Source organism: Erinaceus europaeus, chromosome 2 (genome assembly GCF_950295315.1).
Source record: "Erinaceus europaeus chromosome 2, mEriEur2.1, whole genome shotgun sequence".
NCBI classification, from domain to species: Eukaryota; Metazoa; Chordata; class Mammalia; order Eulipotyphla; family Erinaceidae; genus Erinaceus; species Erinaceus europaeus.
Window position 1 is genome coordinate 44,568,849 of NC_080163.1, and position 25,160 is coordinate 44,594,008.

General features: G+C 49.7%; 2 protein-coding genes across 6 annotated transcripts in view; one reads left to right on the plus strand and one right to left on the minus strand.

Moving 5' to 3' along the window:
- The window catches only part of PFDN1 (prefoldin subunit 1), a 964,801-nt gene that overhangs the window by 335,758 nt on the left and 603,883 nt on the right, over window positions 1-25,160 (minus strand). The gene's annotated exons all lie outside the window — the stretch shown is intronic.
- The window catches only part of PSD2 (pleckstrin and Sec7 domain containing 2), a 65,688-nt gene that overhangs the window by 7,118 nt on the left and 33,410 nt on the right, over window positions 1-25,160 (plus strand). For all 4 annotated transcript variants that reach the window (XM_060179174.1, XM_060179171.1, XM_060179164.1 and 1 more), the window contains exons 2-7: window positions 7,246-7,669; window positions 9,968-10,420; window positions 11,090-11,284; window positions 13,420-13,500; window positions 18,445-18,557; window positions 19,135-19,193. In XM_060179174.1, the coding sequence (XP_060035157.1) occupies window positions 7,296-7,669; window positions 9,968-10,420; window positions 11,090-11,284; window positions 13,420-13,500; window positions 18,445-18,557; window positions 19,135-19,193 (1,275 nt within the window). In that variant the 5' untranslated portion in view covers window positions 7,246-7,295. The remainder of the gene's footprint in view (window positions 1-7,245; window positions 7,670-9,967; window positions 10,421-11,089; window positions 11,285-13,419; window positions 13,501-18,444; window positions 18,558-19,134; window positions 19,194-25,160) is intronic.

Genomic DNA, 25,160 nt, shown 5'->3' on the forward strand with positions numbered 1-25,160 from the left:
CATGGTGCAGGCACCGAGCCCTGGAGGCAATAAAAAAAAAAAAGAAAAAAAGAAAAGAAAAAACATCAGCTGCTTCCCTCTCCTGAGTACTTGTGCCCAGCTCTGAGTAGAGCACTACACACTCGCCACCTCCTTTACCTTCCCTGTAGCTGTGCAGGCAGATGCTGCTGGTTGAGACCCACTTCATGGCAGAGGCTACTAGGGCTCAAAGAGGTGGGATACTTCTCTGAGGTCACACAGCCTGGATAGCAGGGCTGGGATCTGGAGAGAAGCCTTTCTGATAGCACAGGTAAGGTCTCACCTGCAGTCCTGGGGTGTTCAAGCAGAAGCCATTGTTGCTGCACAAGGCAGTAGGAAGCCTAGTGGGTTAGCAGTGTGGTTTTTAATTTTATTTATTTTTATTGCTATCAGGGTTGTTGCTGGGGCTCTGTATCTACAAAACAAAGCCACCACTCCTCACTACCACTTTTTCTTTCTTTCCTTTTTTCTTTCTTTCTTTCTTTCTTCCTTCCTTCCTTCCTTCCTTTCCTTCTCTCTTTTAAAAAAATTTTTATAGGATAGAAAGAAATTGAGAGGGAAGGAGATAGAAATCAATACCAGTAGTTCTGCTTCACCACTTGTGAAACTCACTCCCTGCAGGTAGGGACTGGGGGCTTGAACCTAGATCCTAGTGTATCATAATGTGTGTGTTCAACTGGGTACAGCACTGCCCAACCCCTTGTTTTGCTTTTTAGATAGAGACAGAGGGAGAGAGAGTGAAAGAGACCACAGCACCAATTGAGAACCTGAGTTCTCACACATGAAGAAGCAGCACCTTGTCTAGCTGAGCTATCTTACCAGCCTAGATTAGTAGGATTAATTGTCATTTGGGGGTACAGTGGCAGGGAAGACCCCCTTCTTGTTACTCTGGATACCTCTCTGCCATAAGTTGGAACATTAGGGAAAGACTTGCCCAGGGTGACTTGGGTGCAGAGTGGATGCTTAGGGTCTTGTTAAAACAGGAAGGCCCTGGCCTCCAGGCTCACTGGCTCAGGAGCATGGTGGGCTGTGTGACCCAGGAGACCACCTCTCGACTTCCTGTCACCCTGCTGCCAAACTGTCAGGGCCTGGCAGGGTTCTGTGGACTCCCAGAGTGCTCAGACCCAGGGCAGCCTGGGCCCTGCAGATGGTGTGGGGCAGTTGGCTAATTCATATTCGGAGTGTTTACTACACACCAGTGCTTCTTACTCCTCTACTGAGCTGCATGTGCATCTGTGTTGGTGCATGTGTGAAGAGTCCTGCCCCTGTGCTAAGATCTGGGTGAACAAAGGTGTCAGTGTATGTTTAGGGACAGTGTTTTCAGGGTGGGCCTCTGGGGGCAGAGAACAGGTCTGAGAATGAGAGGTTTCTATGTTTGTTTTGTTAGTAAGGCTCACGGAGTCTACTCTGAGTGTTTGGTATCAGAGGTGGGAGGTCCTTGGGGATTGTCTACTCATAGTGATGGTCAGATCTTAGGGGCCCATGAACCTCTCAGAATGCTGAGCACATATATGAGAGTCTTTCTGGAGCGGACCCCATTGCTTGCTCAGTTGCTCAGAAATCCCACCATTAGGAGCAGTTAGGACTCTGATACACACGGGGAATGAGGCCTGTGAGGAGTCTACTATGTGTCCTGATCTCAGCAGTCCTCTTACCTGACATTCTAGAAAAAAAAACACGTTGTCTGATCCCAGCGCTCCCCACATACTCCGCCTGGGTGCATAGTACCCTTAGACATCCCATATACTCTTGGATTTTTATCCTGGGTAGAGATCAGTACCCTGGGTGCCCCATTCCACCAAGTAGGTCTCTACTTCCACTCTCTTCCCACACCCAACTGGTCCCACTGTGGTATGTGTGGGTACCTGTCCTCCCCACCCCAGCCAGGAGCACTGGGCTGTCCCCTCCCTGCCCCTGGCTTCAGGCTGCACAGTGATGCAGGTCCACCTGCCCTGTGCCTTGCCCCTAGGCCTGCAGGTTTCTCACTGCCCCCACACCATCCGGGGAGTCTGCCCTGCTCCCTTTGTGTGTGTGTTGCCTGGACTGTGAGCTTGCAGATTTGCCCTTCCTTGGTGCATGCTGCCCAGGCACTCTACCCTGTCTACTCAAGCAGCCCCTTCCTGAACCTGCTCCTGGGGCTTCCCACCATGCCTGACTTGGACCCCAGTGTGGAGTATACCAGAGGAGGTGATCTTATGAACAGCCCAGTGTCACCCTCAGCCAATGCCAGCCTTCCCCCCTCCCATGTTCCATAGCTTTTCCTAGCTTCTGCCTATAATGGAAAAGCAGATCACCTCCAGCTTGTCTGTTCACCACAAGCTTTAAAAGTGCCTGCTGTCTGCCAGGTGTTGTGCTAGGCTCTGGGGAGAGACAGCAGTGGATGTGACATAGCTCCCATCCTCACTGAGGCATAGGGGATACCGAGAGAGATGGGCTGGACATAAGGTAACAAATAGAAGAGGGAATTTTCATTCTGCTAACCGATGCTTAGCTGATGTTCTGTGGGGAAGTGAGAGAGTGGCAGGATCGAGGAGGGTCTGTGGTAGGGCAGCATGGGAATTGAGCCATGAGTGGTAGAGAGGCAGGCATTTAAAGATTCAAGGAAAGAGCATTCTAGGCCAAGGGTACAGCTGGTGCAAAGGCCCTGAGGTGGGAATGAGCTCAGGGAGCAGAAAGAAGGCCAGCTTGCCTGCTGGGTGGGGGATGGGGAGCTAGTGCAGACAGGGCCTTTTTAGGGCACACTGAGGAGCCAAGATTCTGGAGTTTAGTCAAAGGGTGATGGGAGCTACTGGAAGGCTGGGAGTGAAGGAGGGGCATGAAGCAATTTGTGTTTTCACACCTTACTCCAGCTGCCATGGAGAGAGGAGGTAGGGAGGCAGGATTGTCTCAGGAGCAGCTGAGACCCAGAAAACGCCTGACTTGACATTGATCTCTGCCCCAGCTGGGGTTCCACTGTGGACCCGCTGGACTCAAGGTTATCTCAAGGGCAACAGGCAGCAGGAGCCCCAGCCTGGAAAGGATGCAGGGACTCTTGGTCATTGCCAGCTTGTCATCTGTAGGAGTCCCCATGGGATGACTGCCCAGTCACCCAGCTGCACCCCTTCTCTTGTCTGCAGGGAGAGGAAGGAGAGTGGGGAGAGGAAGTGGGGCAGGGTCATTGCCTTGGGTGGAATCTCTTGGTTGAGGGTTTAAGCCCTTGATCTTGTAAGGAGGTCTTGTAGAGGGCCTGGGAAAATGGGGGGCTGATTTAGATTCTTTTTAAACCAGTTTAAAAGAGTTTTAGTAATGCAGTCAGCTGTTTATACATTTCTGAGGCTGATTTCTATATCCCCAGGCCATATCAGTGCAGAAGGAGGCTACTCACTGCAACCTGAATCAGGTTTTCCTGCTTCTGTGCCTCTGTTTCCCCATTTGTTGAATATGCTGGTGGGTGGGCTAGAGCTGCCTTTTACCTAGAGCTCTGTAGTGAGTTTGTTCTTCCATGGATGTCAGCTCACTTTACTTTCTCCCTCCCACCCTCCTCCTAGCTATGGAGAAAGAGAGTAGAAGTGGTACCCCCATTTTGTACGTGGGCTATGGAAAGCCTGAGGGGGCACTGGCAGGCCCTACAGCACATGGGCTTAGAGTGAAGACTTGGGGTATGGTTTCATACCTCTGCCTGACAGCCCCCACCTAAAGGCACCGCTTTCTTGGGCTCAGCAAAAGGGAGGGGTTCTGGCTCAGATATTTCTGGGTTCTTCTGGCCCTCAGCCCAGGCAGGGACTCTGGGCCCCCCGCCCAGAGCAGAGCTCAATGTGCCTGTTGTCTGCCCACCCCAGAAGTCGAGGACACGGCCCAGAGCCCAGTGCTGGCAGAACCTCCACTCACTCCCGGCTCCAGTAGGACACGACAGGGCAGGTAGGCCAGAGCCAGCGTGAGGCAGCTGCTAGAAGTTGGCAGATGGCATAGGGGCTCCCAGGAGGGCTTTGATTTGTCACAGTTGTGGCTTTGGGGCTAGAATAAACTGAGCATCAGGTGAAAGCATCTCTGCTGTCAAAGTTCAGGCTTCCCTGGGAGCTCAGGCAGAAGCTCCACAAAGGAGAGGTACCCCATTCTGCTGGGCCCAGCATCCATTCACAGATGTGGGGGATTGGGGCATCATAGTAGAATGAGGTAGAAACTATGAACCCCAGATCTAGCATTCATTCAGGACCCCAGGACTTGAAAGCAGGTCAGAGGACTAGAATCTAGGCAGGAGGCCAAAGACTTCACTCTCCTTTCTTTCCTTTTAAATGAACCCCCTCCTCCCAAGGAGGCTCAATGGAGGACATGACCTCCTGCTTTCCCTCCTCTGAGCATACAACCAGGGAACAGACTGAAATAGTAGCTATAGCAGCTGAGATTTAGGACAGGCCAGAAAAACCCTTCACTTGGTGCTGAGTCCCTGGGGCCCCTGATGTCCTAGGATCAGGGCCCAGATATTCTAAAGCTTAGCATTTTAAATATCTGGAAGTTAAAATATGTAAAACATAAAATATGTGCAAGTTAAAAAATAGGTTGACATTAAGAATTTAAAAAAGTTGAAATAAGGGGAGTCAGGCAGTAGTGCAGCGGGTTAAGTGCAGGTGGCACAAAGCGCAAGGACCAGCAGAAGGATCCCAGTTCAAGCCCCTGGCTCCCCACCTGCAGGGGAGTTGCTTCACAGGTGGTGAGGCAGGTCTGCAGGTATCTGTCTTTCTCTCCCCCTTTGTCTTCCCCTCCTCTCTTCATTTCTCTCTGTCCTATCCAACAACAACATCAATAATAACTACAACAATAAAACAACAAGGCCAACTAAACGGAATAAATAAATAACTATTTTTTTTTTAAAGTTGGAAATATATGGAAGATTTTTAAAGCAAGTGGAAGGTAACTTTTTTTTAAAGATAGTAAAATCTTAAATTCATGCACTGTTCAGAATTCTAGAGGTTGTTCTTCAGGGTGGGTGAGCTGGGGCCCAGATTGCTGTCTTTCCTGTCCTCTTTCTCCTACCCCATGTTTGAAAACCTAGTTGAATGAAACATTAGTCATCCTGGGTTGGCAGAGTTCCCCTCAAGGGCCCAGAAGCCCCTAAGAGGAAGGACCCACCTTCTTCTCCAAGTGGAAAATTCCACCTGAAGTCTTAATTCAATGTTTCTTAAAGTTACCTTATTATTATTATAAATTTTCTTATGTGATTGGACAGAAAGAAGTTGAGAGGAAGAGAGACACAAGCAGACTTGCTTCACTGCTTGTAAGCTTCTCCCTTGCAGGTAGGGACAGGGGGCTCAAACCTGGGTCCTCGCATACTGTAATTCCAGGTGTGCCACTGCCTGACACTACTAAATAATTATTATGTTTGCCTTATTTTATTGTTATTAGAGCACTATTCACTTCTAGCGTATGGTGGTGCTGGGGATCGAGCCTGGGCCTTTTGGTGCTTCAGGCTTTTTGCATAATTATTATGCTATGTTATCCAGCCTCCTCAAACCTGCCTTCTTATAAAAAGAACAGATCAGGGAGTTGGGCGGTAGCACAGTGGGTTAAGTGCACGTGGTGCAAAGCGCAAGGACCAGTGTAAGGATCTGGGTTTGAGCCCTCGGCTCCCCACCTGCAGGGGAGTCACCTCACAAATGGTGAAGCAGGTCTGCAGGTGTCTATCTTTCTCTCCTTCTCTCTGTCTTCCCCTCCTCTCTCCATTTCTCTTTGTCCTATCCAACAATGACATCAACAACAATAATAGCTACAAAAATAAATAAAATAAAAGTAAAGATAATAATAAATAAAAAACACAAACAAACAAACAAACAAAAAAAGAACAGATCATAGGGGCCAGGTGGTGGCACACCTGGTCGAGCACACATGTTACAATGTGCAAGGTACCTGGGTTTAAGCCCCTGGTCCCCACCTGCAATGGGAAAGCTTCACAAATGGTGAAGCAGGGCTCTAGGTGTCTCTCTGTCCATCTCCCTCTCCTCTCAATTTATGGCTGTCTCTATCCAATAAATAAAGATAATTAAAAAAGTATAAAATAAAAACTTAAAAAGAGAGAACAGGTCATCTTACTTATTTCCTGTAGTTGCTGGTTCAGAAGCTGTGGGAGAGGGCCTTGTAATCTGGATTTTCACAAGTCTCCTCGCCCCCTGCCCCCAGGTGATGATACTTACGATGAGGCAAGTGTTTGCAGTGTGGGTCTCATTTAAATTCCCTTGTTCTGCAGTTTGCCCTGTAGCAGCCCAGAAGGTTGACCATCCAGCCCTCTCCTCCTCCAGCTGCCCAGAGCCCTTTTTGTTCCAGTTTCAGAGGAAGGATGTTTGTTTGGAGGGCATACTCTGTGTCCCTGGTGGCCTCTGCCACTGGGGGAGATGGGAATGGGATAGCACTGGGCAGGATTGGCTGGGGCCAGGGCGGAGGAAGAGAAGGGGAGAGCCAGAACTACCTCCCATCTGGGATTAGGTTGGGTAAGAAGCTTCTGGGGAATATGACAATTATAAATGTGGACAAGGGTGGTGGTGGTGGTAGAGATGGCTGTTAAAATGAGACAGGTCTTCTCATTTTACAGGAGAGGCAGAGGGAGTGGGGCTGGCCAGGAAGGGGCAGAGAGGAGGTCTGGCTGATTTAGTTACCTGCACTCACCCTGGCTCCAGGGTGGCAACGCTCACTCCCAGCACCCTGGACAGCACCCCACGATGGGCCTAAGCATGGCATGGCCACTTGGGGCCTCGCTTTGGCTTCTCTGGGGTGGGTGGCCTGTCTGTTGACTTCTTTGCCTGCCCTTTTGAGGCAACCTGCAGCCTAGTTCCCTCCATTAAGAACAGATCCACTTTTGTTTGGCTCCTGGGGCCTGGGTGAGATCATGGAAAGAGGGGAGGTGTTTTGCCTCCATCACTCACTCACAAGTGGAAAAGGAAGGGGCCTTGGAGGGGATGAGCACTGCTCTAGTTTCTTCTAGGTTGGAGCCTCCTTAGAGGACTTTGGTAAACTGTGGAGGGCATGTTAGGTACTAGGGGAGGTGGGACTGAGGCACAGAGTGGCTGGGGTCAGGGAAAGGTGTGTGGGGCTGGCAGGAGGAGGCCACAATATGAAGCTAGATTCCAGCTGGAAGGTTCTAGAACAGTCATGTTTGCTATCCTTTTGTTCCCTGACAGGCTGCTTGGCACTGGTGCCACTGGACTTTAGACCCTCAGAACCTACCTTGTCTGACCCATGCTTTCATCTGTCTGTTGTCAGGTGTAGTGGAACCCAGGAGTTGCCAGCACAGGGTGAATGCAGTGGCAGCCATGGATGAAGAGAAGATTCCATCTGCACAGCCTGGAGACTCTGATGCCACCTGGGAGCCCAACGTGGAGCCTGAGGAAGAGCCTGGGATCCAGAATGGAATGTCAGCCAGTGAGGAGCTGAAGAATAGTCATAGCAGCCCAGGGCACGTGATGAGGGTCACCCTGCTGGACTCTGAGGAGCCCACAAAGGGCTCAGATTTGGCCCTCCATGGCCTCAGCCTTGGCCTGCCTCTCACTAATGGCCTAACCCTGCAGCCAGACTCAAACATTCTAGACGATTCAACAGAATGCAGGTCCTGGAGGGCTAGTACACTGGCAGAGGACAAGGATGCCTCTAGAAGTCTGTGCCCAGATTCTGAGGACCCTCAGCTGGGGTGAGTGTCTTAGGATGGGGGCTCATCACATTTGGCAGCTCCAGTGCTATGCGACCTGTGCCTAGCCACTTAGCCTCTCTCATACATAATATGGGATTCTCATATCTCCATTTTGCCCAGCTTTGGGGTGCTTGGGGAGATGGATCCATGAGAAGGATTGGGTTTCTGGTGTTTAACCCTCCTTTCAAGAGGTCACAGGTTATTTCCATGTATAATTGGTAGACCTCAGGTTGGGCAGGGAAGTTTCAAAATGCTTGGATATGGAAGGTCATCTGGGCCATCCTTCTGCTACTGGGAGAATCAGAGGAGAATCTTCCCAATTCTGCAAGTGACTTCAAGGGAATAGATTTTTGATTAATCACTGTCAGCTACTTCTCACCTGAGTGTCACCCGGAAGTTCTACTAAGAATCACACTTGCATTCTACTCACTGGACTTAGATCCCTGTTTCCATTGATACTATCCTCAGAAGGAAGTGGAGAGACTCTTTATCTTGGAGGTGCCAGTTGGACAGGAGAGTGGGGGCCTGGAAAGGGTAATGTCTTCATTACTCCAAAGTGGGCTTCACAGAGGAAAGCCAGAGGAGTCTCACTGTGCACAGCTACAGGCCCTTGTGGGGTGGCAACGTGTGCAGGAAGCATGTGAGTGTGTGCTCGTGGGGCAGGTGTGTTGGTCTGTGCACAGGCACGTGTGAGCACCTTGATGTATGGTTGTAGGTGGGGTATTTGTGTTCGCCAGGCCTGGGTTTGCAAAGGGGTCTGTAGGGTTGAGTGCACTGGGCCTAGTATGGCAGCCTAGACAGCAGTGGAGCACACAGTCTGTACTTCATGACAGATTTACTTGGGATGACTGAAGGCAGCGCAGCAGAGGCCTGAAGATTAGACTGATGGTCATCCAGTCCTTGTCAGAACCAGCATTCAGAACTGCTCAGGTGTAGGAGAAGGTGGGAGAGAGATGCTGGATCATCTGAGATTCTGCCCATGTGATGAGAGCCCCCAAAGGACAGGGTTCTGCTTGTAGTGCAAGTGCTTTTGGTCCCTGCTTGGAGGGCAATGAATGACCCTCCCATCCTCTCCCCTTTCCTCCCTTCTCCTCCTGGCTCCATCTCCTGGATATCAGAAGAGGCAGCTTGCACTCACTCAGCTGCCAGCATCCTGCCACCCCTTTCTGCCTTCTTCCCCTCCCTTGTCTGGCAGGAGAAGGTCCACTGAGGCTGCCTTCTCAGTTCCTGCTGAGACTTGGATTGGAGGATGCCTGTGGCTCCATCCTTTCCTTTCTCAGGTCAGTTTATTAATGATATTTTTTAATGTCCTTGAATTCAGTCACCTTCCTCTGGTCCATTGCCACAGAAGAGTCTATTGCGTCAGAAACCAACTTAATTTTCTACATACTAGGAGGAACTTAGGTAGAGCTTCAGAATGACCCAGCTAATCTTCAGAGGTCCAACTTCTTTGTAACATATGCACTTAACCAGGTGTGCCACCACCCAGCCTCCAATCCAACTTCTTTGAACAGAACTTTTGTGGAAGGTATTTCATTGGAACAAAGCGTTCCTGAGTTACATGACTCAGTATGTGTCTTGTTTGGTGTCACTTTATCTTCAGAAGTCATTGTAGTGGACCACTGCTGTCCATGTACTCAGTATCCCCTTCAGCAAGACCTACTGTGTGTAGAGTGCTCCCTGGCTGTGTGTGTGGGAGCTAGGTGGTGCTGGGGGACAGAGCTAGGCAGAGGAACCACCTGGAATGGTGCACATGCTCAGGGCTGGAGGAAACAGAGACCCGAGGATGGTGGAATGGGGAGAAGGGGCCAGTGCAGGGGATGGTGCAACCTGCCTCCTGCAGAGTCTCTGAGGAGATGACGTTAAGGTATGGCTGCAGAGCTGGTGTGTGGCCAGCCACACTGAGAACCTCCCAGGCTTTGAGGACAGCAAATCGTGACCCCATGTGACACTAGTGATGGGGGGAATGTTCACACTGTTCTGGGAGCCTGGAAGGAGCAGTGTCTAGGCCAGACTGGAGGAAAAGGCATTCATTCATTCATTCATTAATTGAAGCAAACAATGTTGCTATGGGCTGGGTACTGGTATGGAGGCAGGATCACACAGCAGTGCCCAGTTATATCCCAATTTCTGACCCTGTATCTGGCATCCAGTGCTTAGGAGTATTGGCTAAAAGAAGGGCCACTCTGAGCCCATTCTGCCACCAGAAGATTCCCAAATGTGGGTGGATTGGTGCAAGCTCAGCTCCTGCCATGGGGCCACCCTGACAGGATAGTGACTGGTCCTTGTGTCCTGCAGGCTGAGTGACCCTTGTGAGCCAGATGTGCGGGATGGCTTCAGCACCACGTTTGAGAAGATTGTGGAGTCAGAGCTGCTACGAGGCACCCAGTACAGCAGCCTGGACTCCCTGGATGTGCTGAGCCTCACAGATGAGAGTGACAGCTGCGTCAGCTTTGAGGCCCCCCTCACACCCCTCATCCAGCAGCGGGCCCGGGACAGCCCCGAGCCAGGCACCACCTTGGGCATCGGGGACATGGGGCTCGAGGGGGGCCTGGGTGCAGCGGGTGGTGACGGGGAGCTGGGCAGCCCCCTGAGGCGCTCCATCTCCAGCAGCCGCTCAGAGAATGTCCTGAGCCGTCTGTCGCTCTCATCTGTGCCCAATGGCTTACATGAAGATGGACTCCAGGGCCCAGGTGGGGACGAGGAAGAGGAGGAGGAAGAGGACACTGACAAACTGCTCAACTCAGTCAGGTGAGACGGGGCCCAAGCTGGGAGCTGGGGAGCTGTTGAACAAATGGGGGATCTGGGATTCAGAAAAGGCAAAAAGCAAGTTTGGCCAACTCAGTGTCCAGGGCAAGAGCCATTTCCAGGGTTACTGTGCCTCATTCTCTGTGCCCAGAAATCCCAAAGTTTATTTCATTTTTCCTTTTTGACTGTCACTAGATTTATTGCTGTGCACCAGTGCCTGCATGATGAATCCATTTTTATTTTTACTCTCCTCCCACCTTTATTTCTTTTTTAGAGACAGAAATTTAGAGGAAAGGGAAACAGAGAGGGAGAGAGAAAGAAAGACACCTGCAGACCTGCTTCACTTCTCTTGAAGCTTCCCCCTGCCCATGGGAACTGAGAGCTTGAACTCATGTCCTTGTACACAGTTATGTGTGTGCTTTACCTGGTGCATCATTGCCCAGGTTTTATTCTGCCCTTCTAGGCCTGCCCATCCTAGGGAGGGGTAGTCAGTGAGCCAACTGCAGGCTGGCATGGCATAGTGGTCTCATTTGAGGGGCTCTTCATTCTGTCTGATAAAGAGAAGCATCTGAACCTGTTCTGGTGGGAGTTTTCACAGGGCTTGGGAAACCTCCCAGTCCACCACTTTAGGGCCTCTGGCCCTTCCTCTCCATCCCTGCCTTTCATCTGCAGTGACCCCAGCCTGAAGGATGGCCTGTCAGACTCAGACTCCGAGATGAGCAGCTCAGAGGGGCTGGAGCCTGGTAGCATAGACCCTCTAGCCAACGGGTGCCAGGGGGTTAGTGAAGCTGCCCACCGGCTAGCCCGCCGCCTCTACCACCTCGAGGGCTTCCAGCGCTGTGATGTTGCCCGGCAGCTGGGCAAGAAGTAAGTCTGGTGCCCCACACTGCAGGTGTGTCTTCCTCAGCCCACAGAGAGTGTGGACAGCTGCTCTCAGAGGTGCTGGGGGCTCTCCTCTTATCACTATCCTCATTCCTGACCTTACCTGGAGTCTCTTTCCTTTCTCAGCTGCATGAATGAAAACCTGTAATGTCAGGGGAGGGAGATGGTATTGCAGTGACCTCTAGGGGGTTGGGGGGTGGGATGTGGCATGCTGTCTTGGGGCCACAGTGGATGGCTTATAAGGACATTGTGGCCAGGTGAGGCTAGTAGCCAATGCAATGGGGTCAGGACTTGGGCTGAGACCACCTGGGGCACAGAAACTGGGGAAGGGGGTTCCTGACTTTTACTAGGCCCCCTTGTTGGTTGGGACCAGTTGAAGAGGCAAAGTCACCAAAGCATAAGCCCTGGACTTTGGCCTGGGGGCTAGTTGAGGGTGGTGGTGGAAACTATTCAGATGGAAGTTCTGAAAGTTATGGGGGACAGGCAGGGACTATGAGGCTGGTATACCCCAAGCCCATGGAATTACCCCCATGTTCACCCCTCCCAATACTCAGGATGGAGCTCCAGTGAGCAAAAACAGTCTGACCTCCCTCAGAGCCCTCACAAAGCAGAGCAGGCAATGCAGACCCTAAACTTAGGCCCCGGGAGGTGCTGTTGGGGCTGCTCTTTCCCAGCTGTCTCTTCTTTCTCACTTGCCTCCTGTCTCCCCCGCCCCCACTGCAATCTCTCTGTCAGGTGCCTCTGTTATGATTGATCTATTCTCTCCTGTTTTTTTTTTTAAATTTAATTTACTGACTTCTCCTCTTTTCAATCCCTCCCTCTGCACAAGTTTCACCACCAGCAATTAGTTGTGCTTAAGTCTCTCTCTTCTGAAGAAATACACACACTTCCTCAGTTCCACTTCTTCCCAAGCTTTTCCACAGCCCCAATTCTTTTACTTTCTGTCTTGGTGATCTTTGTTGCTGTTTGTTCTCTACTTCCAGCCTCTTCAACCTGTTTCTTTCTTTCTTTCTTTTTTCTTTTTTGCCTCTAGGGTTATTGCCGGGGCTCAGTGCCATGAATCCACTGCTCCCGGAGACCATTTTTTCCCCTTTTGTTGCCCTTGTTGTTTTATCATTGTTGTAGTTATTATTATTGTTGTTGTTGTTTCTGTTGTTGGCTATTACAGAGAGAAATGGAGAGAGGAGGGGAAGACAGAGGGGGAGAGAAAGATAGACACCTGCAGACCTGCTTCACCACCTGTGAAGCAACTCCCTTGCAGGGGGGAGCCGGGTACTCGAACCAGGATCCTTAGGCCGGTCTTTGCACTTTGCGCTTCAACCTGTTTCTACACCTCTTCCCCATCAGCCTTTCTTGCAGGATCATTAGAGAAAGGTATCTTTGAACTGGCATGAGAAGTTGGGGTTACTGAGCTGAAGGGTTGGGGGTGCTGAGATGGACCCAGTATCCTTGTATCCTCCCTCCAGCAGCTACTGCTTTCTTTTTCTTTTATCAAACTTTTCATTATGGGAAGTTCAAGCATATGCAAATATACCAATCCTCCACATACCCATCACTCAGCTTTGATTTCATCAACAGTTTCCTATTCTTGTTTCATCTGCTCCCTCACAGTGTCTTTATTTTTCCCACTTGCTGGAATATTCTAGAGTTTATTTCAGAGACCCAAGTGGCTGTGCAACTCAGCTCCCACTCCACTTCAGATCCTTTGGAATTGAGTCCTGGTTCTTTCCTTGACCCCCAGGCCCTGCACCCTGCCTACTCTTTGCTGTCTCCACACCTGATCTCAAGCTTTGGCTATAGGGTGGTGGCTTCTTGGATGTATGTAGACTCCACTTTTGGGGATACTTTGTCTCATCCCACCCACCCCCCCGCTCCCTTCTCCTGAATGCTGGCTTTTACTTTCCTGTGAGTGTTGGCTGACACATTACCTCACTAGGAAACCTTCCAGAACCCCCAGCCCAAGGTTGACGGGCCAGGAGAGGGGAGGCATCCCAGTGCAGGTCTGGGTGTATGGTAGATATGTGGGCCAGGGTTGAGGAGGGGGCCCACTGTTCATACACTCTGCCCCCCACATTGCTTGCTGTACTTACTTCTAATGGACCCCCACGTTCTCCCGGCAGCAACGAGTTCAGCAGGCTGGTGGCTGGGGAGTACCTCAGCTTCTTCGACTTCTCAGGCCTGACTCTGGATCGAGCGCTCAGGTCAGTAGGGCTGGGGCGGGGTTGGGAGAGGCAGCATAGCTAATTCTCATGCAAGCTTTACCTTAGCCAAGCTACATACCCCTCAATCTGCTGTAAGATGTGAGTCTCCAACCCTCTGGGAAGGCTGTGAGGAGGGGCCACAGAGTAGTGTGCCACCCAGGGGGTCTGAGTGTAGCTGTCTGGTGGGTGCTGAAGATACAGAGGTAGGAACATAGGGTGACCCTTCAGAAGATGGGACAAAGGACTTGCTTCTGTGGGGCTCTTCCTGTCTGCCAGATACTGCAGGTACACACACACACACACACACACACACACACACACACACACACACACACACACACCCTGCATTGCTAGTTGCATTTACTAAGGAGGAACCTGGGCCAAGAGAGGCAAGGAGAGTCCTCCACAATCCTTGGGGGAGAACACGGTAAAAACGGAATTTGATCTAAGGTCCTTCTGATGTCTGGATGGTGGAGGACCACACATGGACCCCCAGAATTGAGGGTGCAAAGTGAAAGGATGTGGCCCATTGTCTAGTAGGCCTGGTTGGGGGCTTGTGGGGAGACACCAGGCCAGAGCCCTACTGGCATGGGATAGCAGTTTCTCAGCAAAGGGCTTCTTGGGTCCTATATTATAGGTCTTCTTGCTGTGTCATGCATGCTTATTTATTTTATTTTTGCCACCAGACTTATCACTGAACCTCACTGTCTGCACGATTCCCCTGCTCAGTATGGGCTCTTTCTAAAAAGATCTTTTTATTTATTTATTTTGGATAGGGACAGAAAGAAATTGACAGGGAAGTGGGAGATAGACACCTGTAGCACTGCTTCAGTACCTAGGAAGCTTCCCCCCTACAAATAGGGACTGGGGGCTTGCTCATGATAACATGTGTGCTCAACTAAGGGTGCCACTGCTCCCCCCCACTTTTTTCTTAAAGATAGGAGAGAAATAGAGGGAGAGTGGGAGAAAAGAAGAGACATCACAGTGTCAATCCACTACTTGTATTGGGCCTCCCATGTGGAAGCCAGGGATGAGAACCCATAGTACTGTGGGTCTTTGACTTGGTGAGCTGCCTCCTGGACCCTACTCACTCTTATGCACTTAAAAAGTGTATTTCTGGGAGTCAGGCAGTAGTGCAGTGGGTTAAGCGCACGTGGCACAAAGCACAAGGACCGGCATAAGGATCCCGGTTTGAGCCCCTGGCTCCCCACCTGCAGGGAAGTTGCTTCACAGGCCGTGAAGCAGGTCTGCAGGTGTCTATCTTTCTCTCCCCCTCTCTGTCTTCCCCTCCTCTCTCCATTTCTCCCTGTCCTGTCTAACAGCGATGACATCAATAACAACAACAATAATAACTACAACAACAATAAAAAACAACAAGGGCAACAAAAGGGAAAATAATAAAAAAAAGATGGGGGTAGATAGCATAATGGTTATGCAAACAGACTCTCATGCCTGAGGCTCTGTCAAGTCCCAGGTTCAATCCCCTGCACTACCATAAGCCAGAGCTGAGCAGTATTCTGGTTTAAAAAAAAAAAAACCCACAAAACATTTATTTCCCATTTCTTCCCCTCTGTTTCCTCTGGCACATTCTGTTAAGTTATTTCTAGTTCAACTATCCTTTTTTCTGTGTCTACTATGCCCTTAAACCACTTTTGTTGAGCTTTTATTTTTTGTTGTGTTTTTTTTTTTTTTTTTCAGTTTTAGAATTTCTACTTTACTTACTTCTTTGAGTTTTTAATTCTCTGGGGAATGCCCTATCTTTCCACTTGTTTTGTTTATCTTTCCATCTCTTGAACATTTTGGTCAAAGTTATTTGAGAGTTCTTGTTTGCTTGTCCAAATACCTGCCTATCTGGGTTAACTGTCTTTGTATCCATTATCTCTTAGTTTTCATATCTTGTTTGTCTGCATGCCTAGTTCTCTTAGTTTTAGGTGTGTATTTTGTATGGAATATAGTGACACTAAATTGTTTCATGTTCCTGTAGAAGTTTACTTGTCCTATTCTAGGCAGTTAAAGTTGGGACTGTACCTGACCACAACTGAGCTGAGGGGTGACTACAAAATTTGGTCAGACTCAGAGTTCATTATAACTATGGGGTGACCCTGCAGGGTTTGACACTGGGAACCTGGTATGCTGACTGAGGCCTCTCCCTTTGGTGGGCTCTGAATCCTAATTTTGTCTCCTGATTGCAAGAAGGCTATTAAAATACTCAACATCCTGTACCCCTAGAGGCTTTCTGCTTAGCTTTTCACTGTCCTGCTGTTTGATCATCCATATTTGGCAATTAGCTCAAGGGGAGGACTAGCCATGTGTCTACTGCCCCTCAAACCTGCAGGCTTTTCTCCTTAGATCCGTGAAGCTCCACATGCTCTGCCTTTTGCTTATGCCCATAGTCAGCGGTGCCCCCCAGGAAAAAACAGATTATCTCACCCTGTGTAGCTCTTTCCTCTCCAGTATCTTGAAACTTTCAGTCTTTGTTATGTTAGCAGATTTCTGATAGCTTAAGAGATATGTGCTCTGCCTTGCTCTTCTCATCGCTCTTGTTGGACCAAGTGCTGGTGGTATGCCACAAGCTACTCCATCTGAAGCTAAGTCTGAAATGGCAATGGACAGAGGGAGATGAGTCAGGAAGGGGCTTAGTGGACCTGACCAGGGGCACAAGTTCTGGGCCAGAGCCCAGTGTAGTGGAACTCAACTGCACAGACTCTGGGAAGCCACAGAAAGTGGCAGGGAATGAACCGATGTTCAGGAGGCAGGGCTGGCCGCAGCAAGCTGGTGGTCCTTGATACAAAGGTGTGCAGGTTTCTGCAGAGGGTCAGGTGGGAGAGGACAGGATGAGGTTGGGCAGTGGGGCTGGAGGGAAGACTGATATGAGAGCTTGCAGAGATTAGAGGAGAAGGGCTGAGGGTGCTGAGGTAGAGGAGAACTAAGGACAGTGGGGAGACTGGCCTTGTGAGCTGGTGTGGCTGTGCTCAGTTGGGATCTGGTAAGCACATTCCCCACCCTCCGTATCCTCCCTAAGAGGAGTTTGGGTTGAGGAGTAGGAGCTAGAGTGTATATGACACATAGGTGGAATGGTCTAATATTGGAATGGGGAGGGGCTGTGTCTAGAAAGTCCTAGTGGAGTGTGAGAAGAGGGGAAGGTATGAGTTGGGGGCCAGGGAGGAGAAGCAGGGAGTGAGGAAAACTAGATGTCAGATGAGAGGATTTTGTATTACATTTGATTGGGTAGGATTGAATTAGAGAGTGGTCTGCAGTTTGAGGTATGTTGGGCTGGTTAGGTGGGGGTCCCAGGGGCCAGGTGCCTACATATCTGCCATAAGAGGATAAAGCAGAGTGTGTATTACAGCTGCTTTGAGCCAGAAACCAAGCCAAATGAACAATATATTAGGAACAGTGCCTGGGGAGGTGATTCCATGGGTAGGGTAGAATTCATGCTTTGCAAACCTGAGGTCTCCAGTCATTCCCAGGTCCCACAAATGGCCAGAGCACCTTTTTAAATTTATCACTAAATAAATATGTAAATCATTTAAAAATTAGGAACAAACTAGCCTCATGAACCCAGGGCAGAGGCCCGACCAGGCTCACACTGCAATTTGCCCAGGGCTTTGTGAGTCAGCTCCTCTGAGGTTTTTTGTTTGTTTTTTTGCCTCCAGGGTTGTTGCTGGGGCTCAGTGCCTGCACTACAAATTCACTGCTCCTGTTGGCCATTTTTCCCATTTGATTGCCCTTGTTGTTATTATTATTGCTATCATTGCTGTTGCTGTTGGATAGGAGAGAGGAGTGGAGACAGAGGGAGAGATAAAGACAGACACCTATAGACCTGCTTCACCACCTGTGAAGTGACGCCCCTAGAGGTGGGGAGCCAGGGGCTTGAACTGGGATCCTTACTCCGGTCCTTGAGCTTTGAGCCATGTGTGCTTAACCTACCAGACCCCTAGCCCCTCTGAGTTTTAAGATCAGCTGCCAGAATCTCCTGGGACTTGGTGAGCTTTAATGGAGGGAGGAGCCTTCCATTGATTGATATCTGAAGCTGGAGCAAGTCCTGACTGTCCTTGTGGATAGAAACCCCTAAGTGTTGGGGGTTGGGCTATAACATAGCGGGTTAAGTGCACATGGCCCAAAACTTGATGACCGGTGTAAGGGTCCTGGTTCGAGCCCCCAGCTCCTCAGCTATAGGGGGGGTCGCTTCACAAGTGGTGAAGCAGGTCTGCAGGTGTCTATCTCTCCCCCCATCTCTGTCTTCCCCTCCTTTCTCCATTTCTCTCTGTCCTATCCAGCAACAACATCAATAACAACAACAGTAATAACCACAACAATGATAAAAACAAGGGCAACAATAAAAAAGGAAAAATAATAGATAAATAAAATATTAAACAAAAGAAACCATTAGGTGTCAGCAGGAGGGTATGTTGCTGGTGCAGGGGTGCACCGCTCTGGAGACTGTTGTGGGAGTCCTTGACATGTGGTGAGAGTCAGGGGGGAAGGAAGAAAGACTGAGATCTGGAGTGAAGAACAAACCACTGGGGTTTGGTGACAGCTCAGATCCGGGGTAGGGAAAGAGTGAGGAAGGTCTGGGTGGCTTGAGGCTGGAGGGACAGAGTCAAAGGAGAGAGGGGCAGGAAAGACGGAGGAGGAGCAGGGGAAGAGGTGTGGACTGTTAGGTCCAGGTGTGAAGAAGGCAGTGAGGAGCAGGGTTGACACTTCAGGGTAGCTGATGCAGCACCAAGGGCACATCTGTCATTTCTCTTCACTCCCTCTTGCCTATCTACTTCCAAAGGGGCCCTTGGAGGGTGATAAGGTTGAGACTCAAGCCTGCTAACCCTCCTCCAGGGCGCATCCTAGGAGCCAGGGTGGGGAGGCATTGGGGTTTTGTTCCCCTCAGACAAACTTGGGTGGGTGAGTACCTAGACTGACTCAGCGCATCCTTGAATTGTCCTCCAGAACCTTCTTGAAAGCCTTCCCACTGATGGGGGAGACACAGGAGCGAGAGAGAGTCCTTACACACTTCTCCCGCCGGTACTGCCAGTGCAACCCCGATGACAGCACCTCAGAAGGTAAGGTCACCTGCCTTGAACCCTGCCCCACCTGTGTTCTCCTGGACAGGCTCTAGCTCCCTCCTGCCACCTGCCACCCTCACACTGATTAATAAGCATCGAGTGAGTGAGCTGTGGCACCTGGCTTGTGTCTACCTGCTACATAAGAGACCTCATTCCTGGTGCCTCAAAGTCCTCCGTTGTAGATTTAGTTTTATGAGCCTTTGTTCTCCTTGATTCCCTGCCACTGTTATGGTTCTCTGTGTGGTGAGTGGGAATCTGAGTGTAGAAGTGTGGGTTAGGGGCCTCTATGAGGTAGGATTTGCCCTATGCATGGACCCTGAATCCCAGGAACTGGGTTACTAGGCCTGTTATTGAAGGGACCCACAGAATTCCTGGGTCTGAGGTTCAAGGTGAGTTTAGTCATAGGAAGCTGGTGTCAAGACCAGGGTGGTCAAGTCCTCTCTGAAGGAGAGGAAGGCCCTGATCTGGGATAAAGGGCATCACACAGGCCCTGGACCTTGAGGTGCATCTTGCAGGTAGCAGGCCCCTTCCCTGCTATGCCCTTCCACTAAGGGAACCACCCTCTCTGATGTAGATGGGATCCACACACTCACCTGTGCCCTGATGCTGCTCAACACGGACCTCCATGGACATGTGAGTTGGGAGACTGGAAGGGGATGGTCTTCTCTCTGACTCATATGAACTGTCTAATGGCCATTAGCAAGCCTTTTTCTAGCCCCTTTCCTGAGACCTCCAGCTCAGTTGCCAGTTTTTTGACATCAGACTGGGAGTTGACCAACTTGGCTTCTAGACTTGATCTTGCCATTATTTTATCCACTTGACATCTGCCTTGGAACTGAGACACACAGGAATTGAGGGTGTGCTAAATTAGATGCGTCCCTCTAGTTTTGCCTATGCCAATCATTGCTAACGACCATGGGCTCCTCCCACCTCTCATCCCTCAAGCTTGAATGTGGTGCCCTTGATGTGCCACACCTCAGGCAGCCCCTACCAGCTGAATGGCAGGTTTCCTCAAAAGGCATGGCATTTTTTTTTTTTTGCCTCCAGGGTTATTGCTGGGGCTCAGAGCCTGCACTACAAATCCACTGCTCCTGGAGGCTATTTTATTTTCCCTTTTGTTGCCCTTGTTTTATTGTTGCTGTGGTTATTATTATTCTTGTCATTGATATCATTGTTGTTGGATAGGACAGAGAGAAATGGAGAGAGGAGGGGAAGACAGAGGGAGAGAGAAAGATAAACATCTGCAGACTGGCTTCACCGCTTGTGAAGCAACCCCCTGCAGGTGGGGGGCTGGGGGCTCGAACTGGGATCATTACATCAGTCCTTGCACTCTGCGCCATGTGCGCTTCACCTGCTGTGCCATCGCCCGACCCCCAGGCATGGCATTCTTGTCACCCTCAGGCAAACAGTGAAGTGGCTGGTGGGAGTGCCTGGGCTCTGAGGCTTTGCCTGATTCAGATCCTGGGCTGTCTCAAAGCTGCTCACAGCTCAATAACTCCTTCTTTCTTTGTCTGCTCCGGGAACCCCCCTCTTTGGGCTCTTTTGCCCTCCCTCAGGTGGTAAGTGTAGCTGATGGTGTGCATGTTCTGTGAGTCTAGACCTCCCATATCCGTGTTACCCTTCTGTGTTCCTCATTACACCATTTGGCTCCACCAGTCACTGTCTCATCATTGCTCACCTAGGGATGGTCAGAGCCCCTTTCCCCCCTCCCCTTCGGGTTGGGGACATTTCAGTGATTCATGGGGACAATAGGCCAACATTCAGCGAAGTCCAAGGCAAATAACATGGGAAAAAGGCCTGACTAGGATTTACTCTTGCTTCCACATGGTGGTGTATGATCCTGGACGAGATGCTGGGCCTCTTGGGTCTCAGGTCCTGCCTCTGTGAGATGGAAATAGTCTCACGGGTAGGACTGAGAGAGGTAATATAAACAGCACACACTGAGTGGTAAATAACATCATCACATAAGAATAATTACTATCTTCATTATTAATATTAAAATTTGAATGATGGGGAGCCCAAAGTTCCAGCCTGCAGAATCAAGAGTGGAGAATGAAAAGACCTGGGAAGGTTTGGTGGCAGCCTGAGTGAGCTGACCCCGGCAGGAGGGGTAGTGGTTATCTCTGGCCAGGCTGGTGGCCTAAGTTTGAAACTGGAGAAACTATGTGTTGTGGTCCCTGGAACTGACCAGACTAGTTAGTGTCACCAGGACTATCACACATTGGCCAGCAAATACTCACTGTTTACAGGGAGCATATGTTGTTGGTGTACTTTATCTTTTTCTTCTCTTTCTCTTTGCTTTGTTTTTCTTTCTCTTTTTCTCCCCTTGAAAGAGAAATAGTGAGAAAGAGGGTGAGCAAGGGACAGAGAAGAAAAGGCACCTGCAGCCCTGCTCCACTGCTCCTGACCCCCCCCCCATGCCTCAGGTAGGGATAGGAGGCTTGAACCTGAGTCCTCGTACATGATAATGTGTTTGCACCATCATCTAAGCTGGCATACCTCTGCTTGCATATCCTCTGCTTCTCATCCCTACCCATTGCCAAGCTCCAGGACAACTTCAATTGCCAGTTCCTTGTGTGCCAGCCTTGGATGGCCTTTCCCATGGCTAAGACCATCTAAAGGGAGCACCACTATTTAGTGAACCTGCAGGTAGAGAGCTCCCCTAAACTGTGAACCTCAGCTGTCAATGACACCACATTAAAGCCCACAGCTGAAGAGAAAGATCAGTATCTTCATGTATAAGAAGTGGGTGGGGCAGGGCTGCTCATCCTTGCAACCAACAGAGCTTGAATACCCTGTCTTTCTCTAGGTGGTACTGCTCAGCTGTCAGGAGCAGGGCTCTAGGTTCTCTGTATTTCTACGCACAGTGGAGTATGACCTGGGGCAGGTTACTTGTCTCACTGAGCCTCACTTTCCCCATTGTAAAACCCCTCTGAGACTTAGGGGGCAGCACTTGTAGAACACTCTTCTGAAGACTGGGTGTTACAGTTATGAATTTTTTCAAAGAATCCTCAAGAGATCCTGCTTTGTGCTATTCCCCTTCCATCTTGCCCAAACACTGCAGTCCCTCAGAGACCAAGTGGGATCTCAGGAATGTAGGTCCTGAGAGGGCCTCCAGAAATAGCTCTGGTTGGCGGGGTCAGGAAAAGGGGCTGGCAAAGAGGTAGGTGCACATTTCTCCCCCCCCCCCCGGCTTTATTTTATTTACTTTTTGTTGTTGTTGTTGTAGTTTGCCTCTAGGGTTATCACCGGGGCTCAGTGCCAGCACCTCAGACCATCTGCCCCAGTGGCCATTTTTTCCTTTTATTTTTTGTTTTCTATTTTATTAAATAGGACAGAGAGAAATTGAGAGGAGAGGGGGAGATAGGGAGGGAGAGAGAAAGAGAGACACCTGTAAACCTGCTTCATTGCTTGTGAAGCATCCCTGCTACAGGTGGAGAGTGAGGGCTCGAACCCAGTCCTTGAACATGGTAATGTGTTTACCAGGTGTGCCCCGACTGACTCCTTTATTTACTTATTTATAATTTTTGTTATTACTTCATAGCTTTGGAATGACCTTTTCAGGTAAAAACAGAAACAAAGAGAGAGAAATAGAGAGGGACATAGCACTGAAACTTCATCCAATGTCCTGAGCCTGAACCTAATTTGCACACCTAGAAAAACAACACACTATCCAAATGAGTTATTTTGCCAGCTCGGTGCACACTCTTCCTGAGGATGACCTGATGAAGGAATCAGGAAGGCTTCCTGCAGGAAGGGAGTTTGGACTGTAGGGGCTGAGCTCCAATTGTATTCCCTGAACAAGAAGGAAAAAGAGAGGAGGTTGGGGAGGGGGCTTAGCAGTAAAGTGTGTGCTTTGCTTGCAGGAGGTCTTGGGTTTGATCCAGCACTGTCTATGGTGGAGTATATATAACAATGATCCCTTCATTAAGAATATTTTTCATAAGAAGGAAAGAAAGAGAAAATCCCTGCCCCAGAGTGTGTACTTTATAGTCAAAAGGATAAATGATAAATGAGCAAACACATGATTAAGAGCACCAAGAGTCCATAAAGGGAATGGACAGTATGTGTGATATGGTCACGTTGGGGGTTGGAAGAGGCCTCTCTGAAGAAGCAGAGATATGGAGAATCAGCAACAGTGTCCAAGGAAAGAAAAGGCAACAAGCTGTCCACACAGTGTGGCTGCCTCCACCTCTTGGCTATTGTGAAGGGTGTGGGAATGAACATACATATAACTGTTTTCAGTTCTTTTGAATCTGCTTAGGAATGGATTGCTGGGTCATATGCTAATTCTGTGTTTAACTTTTGGAGTGACTGCCAGACTTCTCATAGTGTTTGAATCTGAGCAGGAGTTGCTGGTAACTTGGGCAGCAGGATGGTGAGTGTGAGACAGGCACTGCCAAGGGGAATCTGGCAGGACTTGCTGATGTGGTTGGCAACTGAAAAAGAGGAAGAAGGACTTCAATATCTAGCTGGGTGATTGTGCCACTTCCTGAGATGGGGACTGAATATCAGGAGTTGGATGTAGGATAGGTGGCACTTGAGTCGGTCTGACATATATTTGAGATGCCTGTTGGTCATCTCCATGGGGAGACCAAGAGGGTGGTGAAACAAACAGATCTGGATCCAGTGGAGAGGGGTGAGCTTAACAGAGCTGGGGAGGGTTGGTCGCTATCATCCTATAAGTGCTTTAGGGAGAATGTCAGGCTGATGACCTCATCCTGGTTACTGTGTTTTTGAGAGGCCAAGCAGAGTGACAGGGAGATCAGAGGGAAACTGGAGCATGTGGTGTCTTAGAAGCTAGGAGTATTTCAAGAAGGGAGTGGTGGACACTTTGTGACAGCCACAAGATCAAGTTAGATGACAACAGAGAAGTAGCCTAGGGCTGAGCTGTGGCACACCTGGTTGAGCACACGTTGCAATGCACAAGGACCCAGGTCCAAGCTCCCTCTCCCCACTCTCAGGGGAAGCTTTGTGAGTGGTGGAGTAGAGCTGCAGGTATCTCTCTCCCTTTCTATCTCCCCACTCCTCTCAATTTCTGGCTGTCTATCTAATAAATAAAGATAATAAAAATTAAAAAAAATTATAACAAAAGAAGTGGCCCTTTGGTGTTTCCTTATCATTGAATGGCCATTGCTCTTGGAAACTTTACAGAATCATGTCAGGTAGAGTGGAGAGGACAAATGCTAGATTGGGGTAGGCAGAGATGAGAATGGGAAATGAGGAACGGGAGGCAATGGACAACTCTTTTGAAATATTTGGCTTTGAGTGGGACTCTGAAATGAACTGGTAGCTATAGGAATGTAGGAAGGACTGCTTTATTTTATTTTATGGTATTGGAGCCTCGTGCATGTACTAACTTACCCCCTACTCTTTCCACCCCCCCTGCCAACCTGGGTCAACTTTTTTTTGTTCCAAGAGACAGAGTTCAATAGAGACACCACAGCAGTGAAGCTTCTTTCATTGCCATAGCACCTCCCACCCATGTGGTGTGAGACCTGAACCTGCATCATATCCATGGCAGTGCAGGTACCCTACCCCTTGAGCTATCTCTCTGGCCCTAGGAGGGACTGCTCTAAAACCTAACTATTATATGTGTGTCCAAAGAGGAAATACCAACCAGGCAATGACAAACTGTTGATGCAGGAAAGAGAAGGGACGCACATCAAAGCATCCCTTGAGATGAACAGCTGTGCCTAGTGGGGATGGCCCAAATAGGGGTCGGGACAGTCCGCCCTCCTTGAAAGAATGAGCCAGAAGGAAGGTGTGACAATTTCAACCTCCAGACTGAAGAGATTGAAGATGACAGGTTGGGATAGAACTGGAGAAGGGGGCAGGAAGAGAAATTCAGGGTGAGCTTAGATGTATAGCCAGTAGCACTGTTGATGGAGGGAATGTTGGGGTGAGGGAAGAAGTACCATTAAGGACAGGCAAGCAGAGTGGGGACAGAGGTGGTAGAAAAGCCATTCTATGACCATTCGAGTGCAAACAAAGAGGATTTGTTTTTCAGGGATGGCTTACCCTCCATTAGACATCGGGTTTCTTAAAGGGTAGCAGTGGGAAAGCTGGGAGGTGGGGTGAAGCTGGGTGAGGGAAGACTTGAGCCTTGGATGCTGTCTGCAAGGACTGGGATTCTGTCTGTTCTCAGGTGGTGGCAGACAAGAACCTTAAGGGAGCCCTGGGTGTAACCCAGGTTTCATCAAGATGTTCTAATAATGGCAAGGGTTTCCCTGCTCAAGGAATGTTCTGCCCACCCCTCCTCTCACCCTGAAGGATGCCATCTGCTTTCTTTCTACTTGGTCTACCCCATTCTTTTCTGGGGTGAGCTTTAAAAACAGTCTGGAATTATTATCTCTGGGCTAAACAGTGATTTATACAGGCCTCTGGAACAGGCCTGGCTTCTGGGGTGCAGGCAATTTCACTACCTGGGGAGTATCCCACACACAGGATGGTGACCTGGCTCAAAGGGGTTTGGGACCTGACCTATGGCTGGGGCTGCAGTCAGGCTGGCTAGGCTGCTTTTGCATCTGGGGGACAGAGGCTGGGGGGCAGGTCTGAAGGTCAAGGACAGGCTGACAGGGGCCCTGCTGATTCAAATGG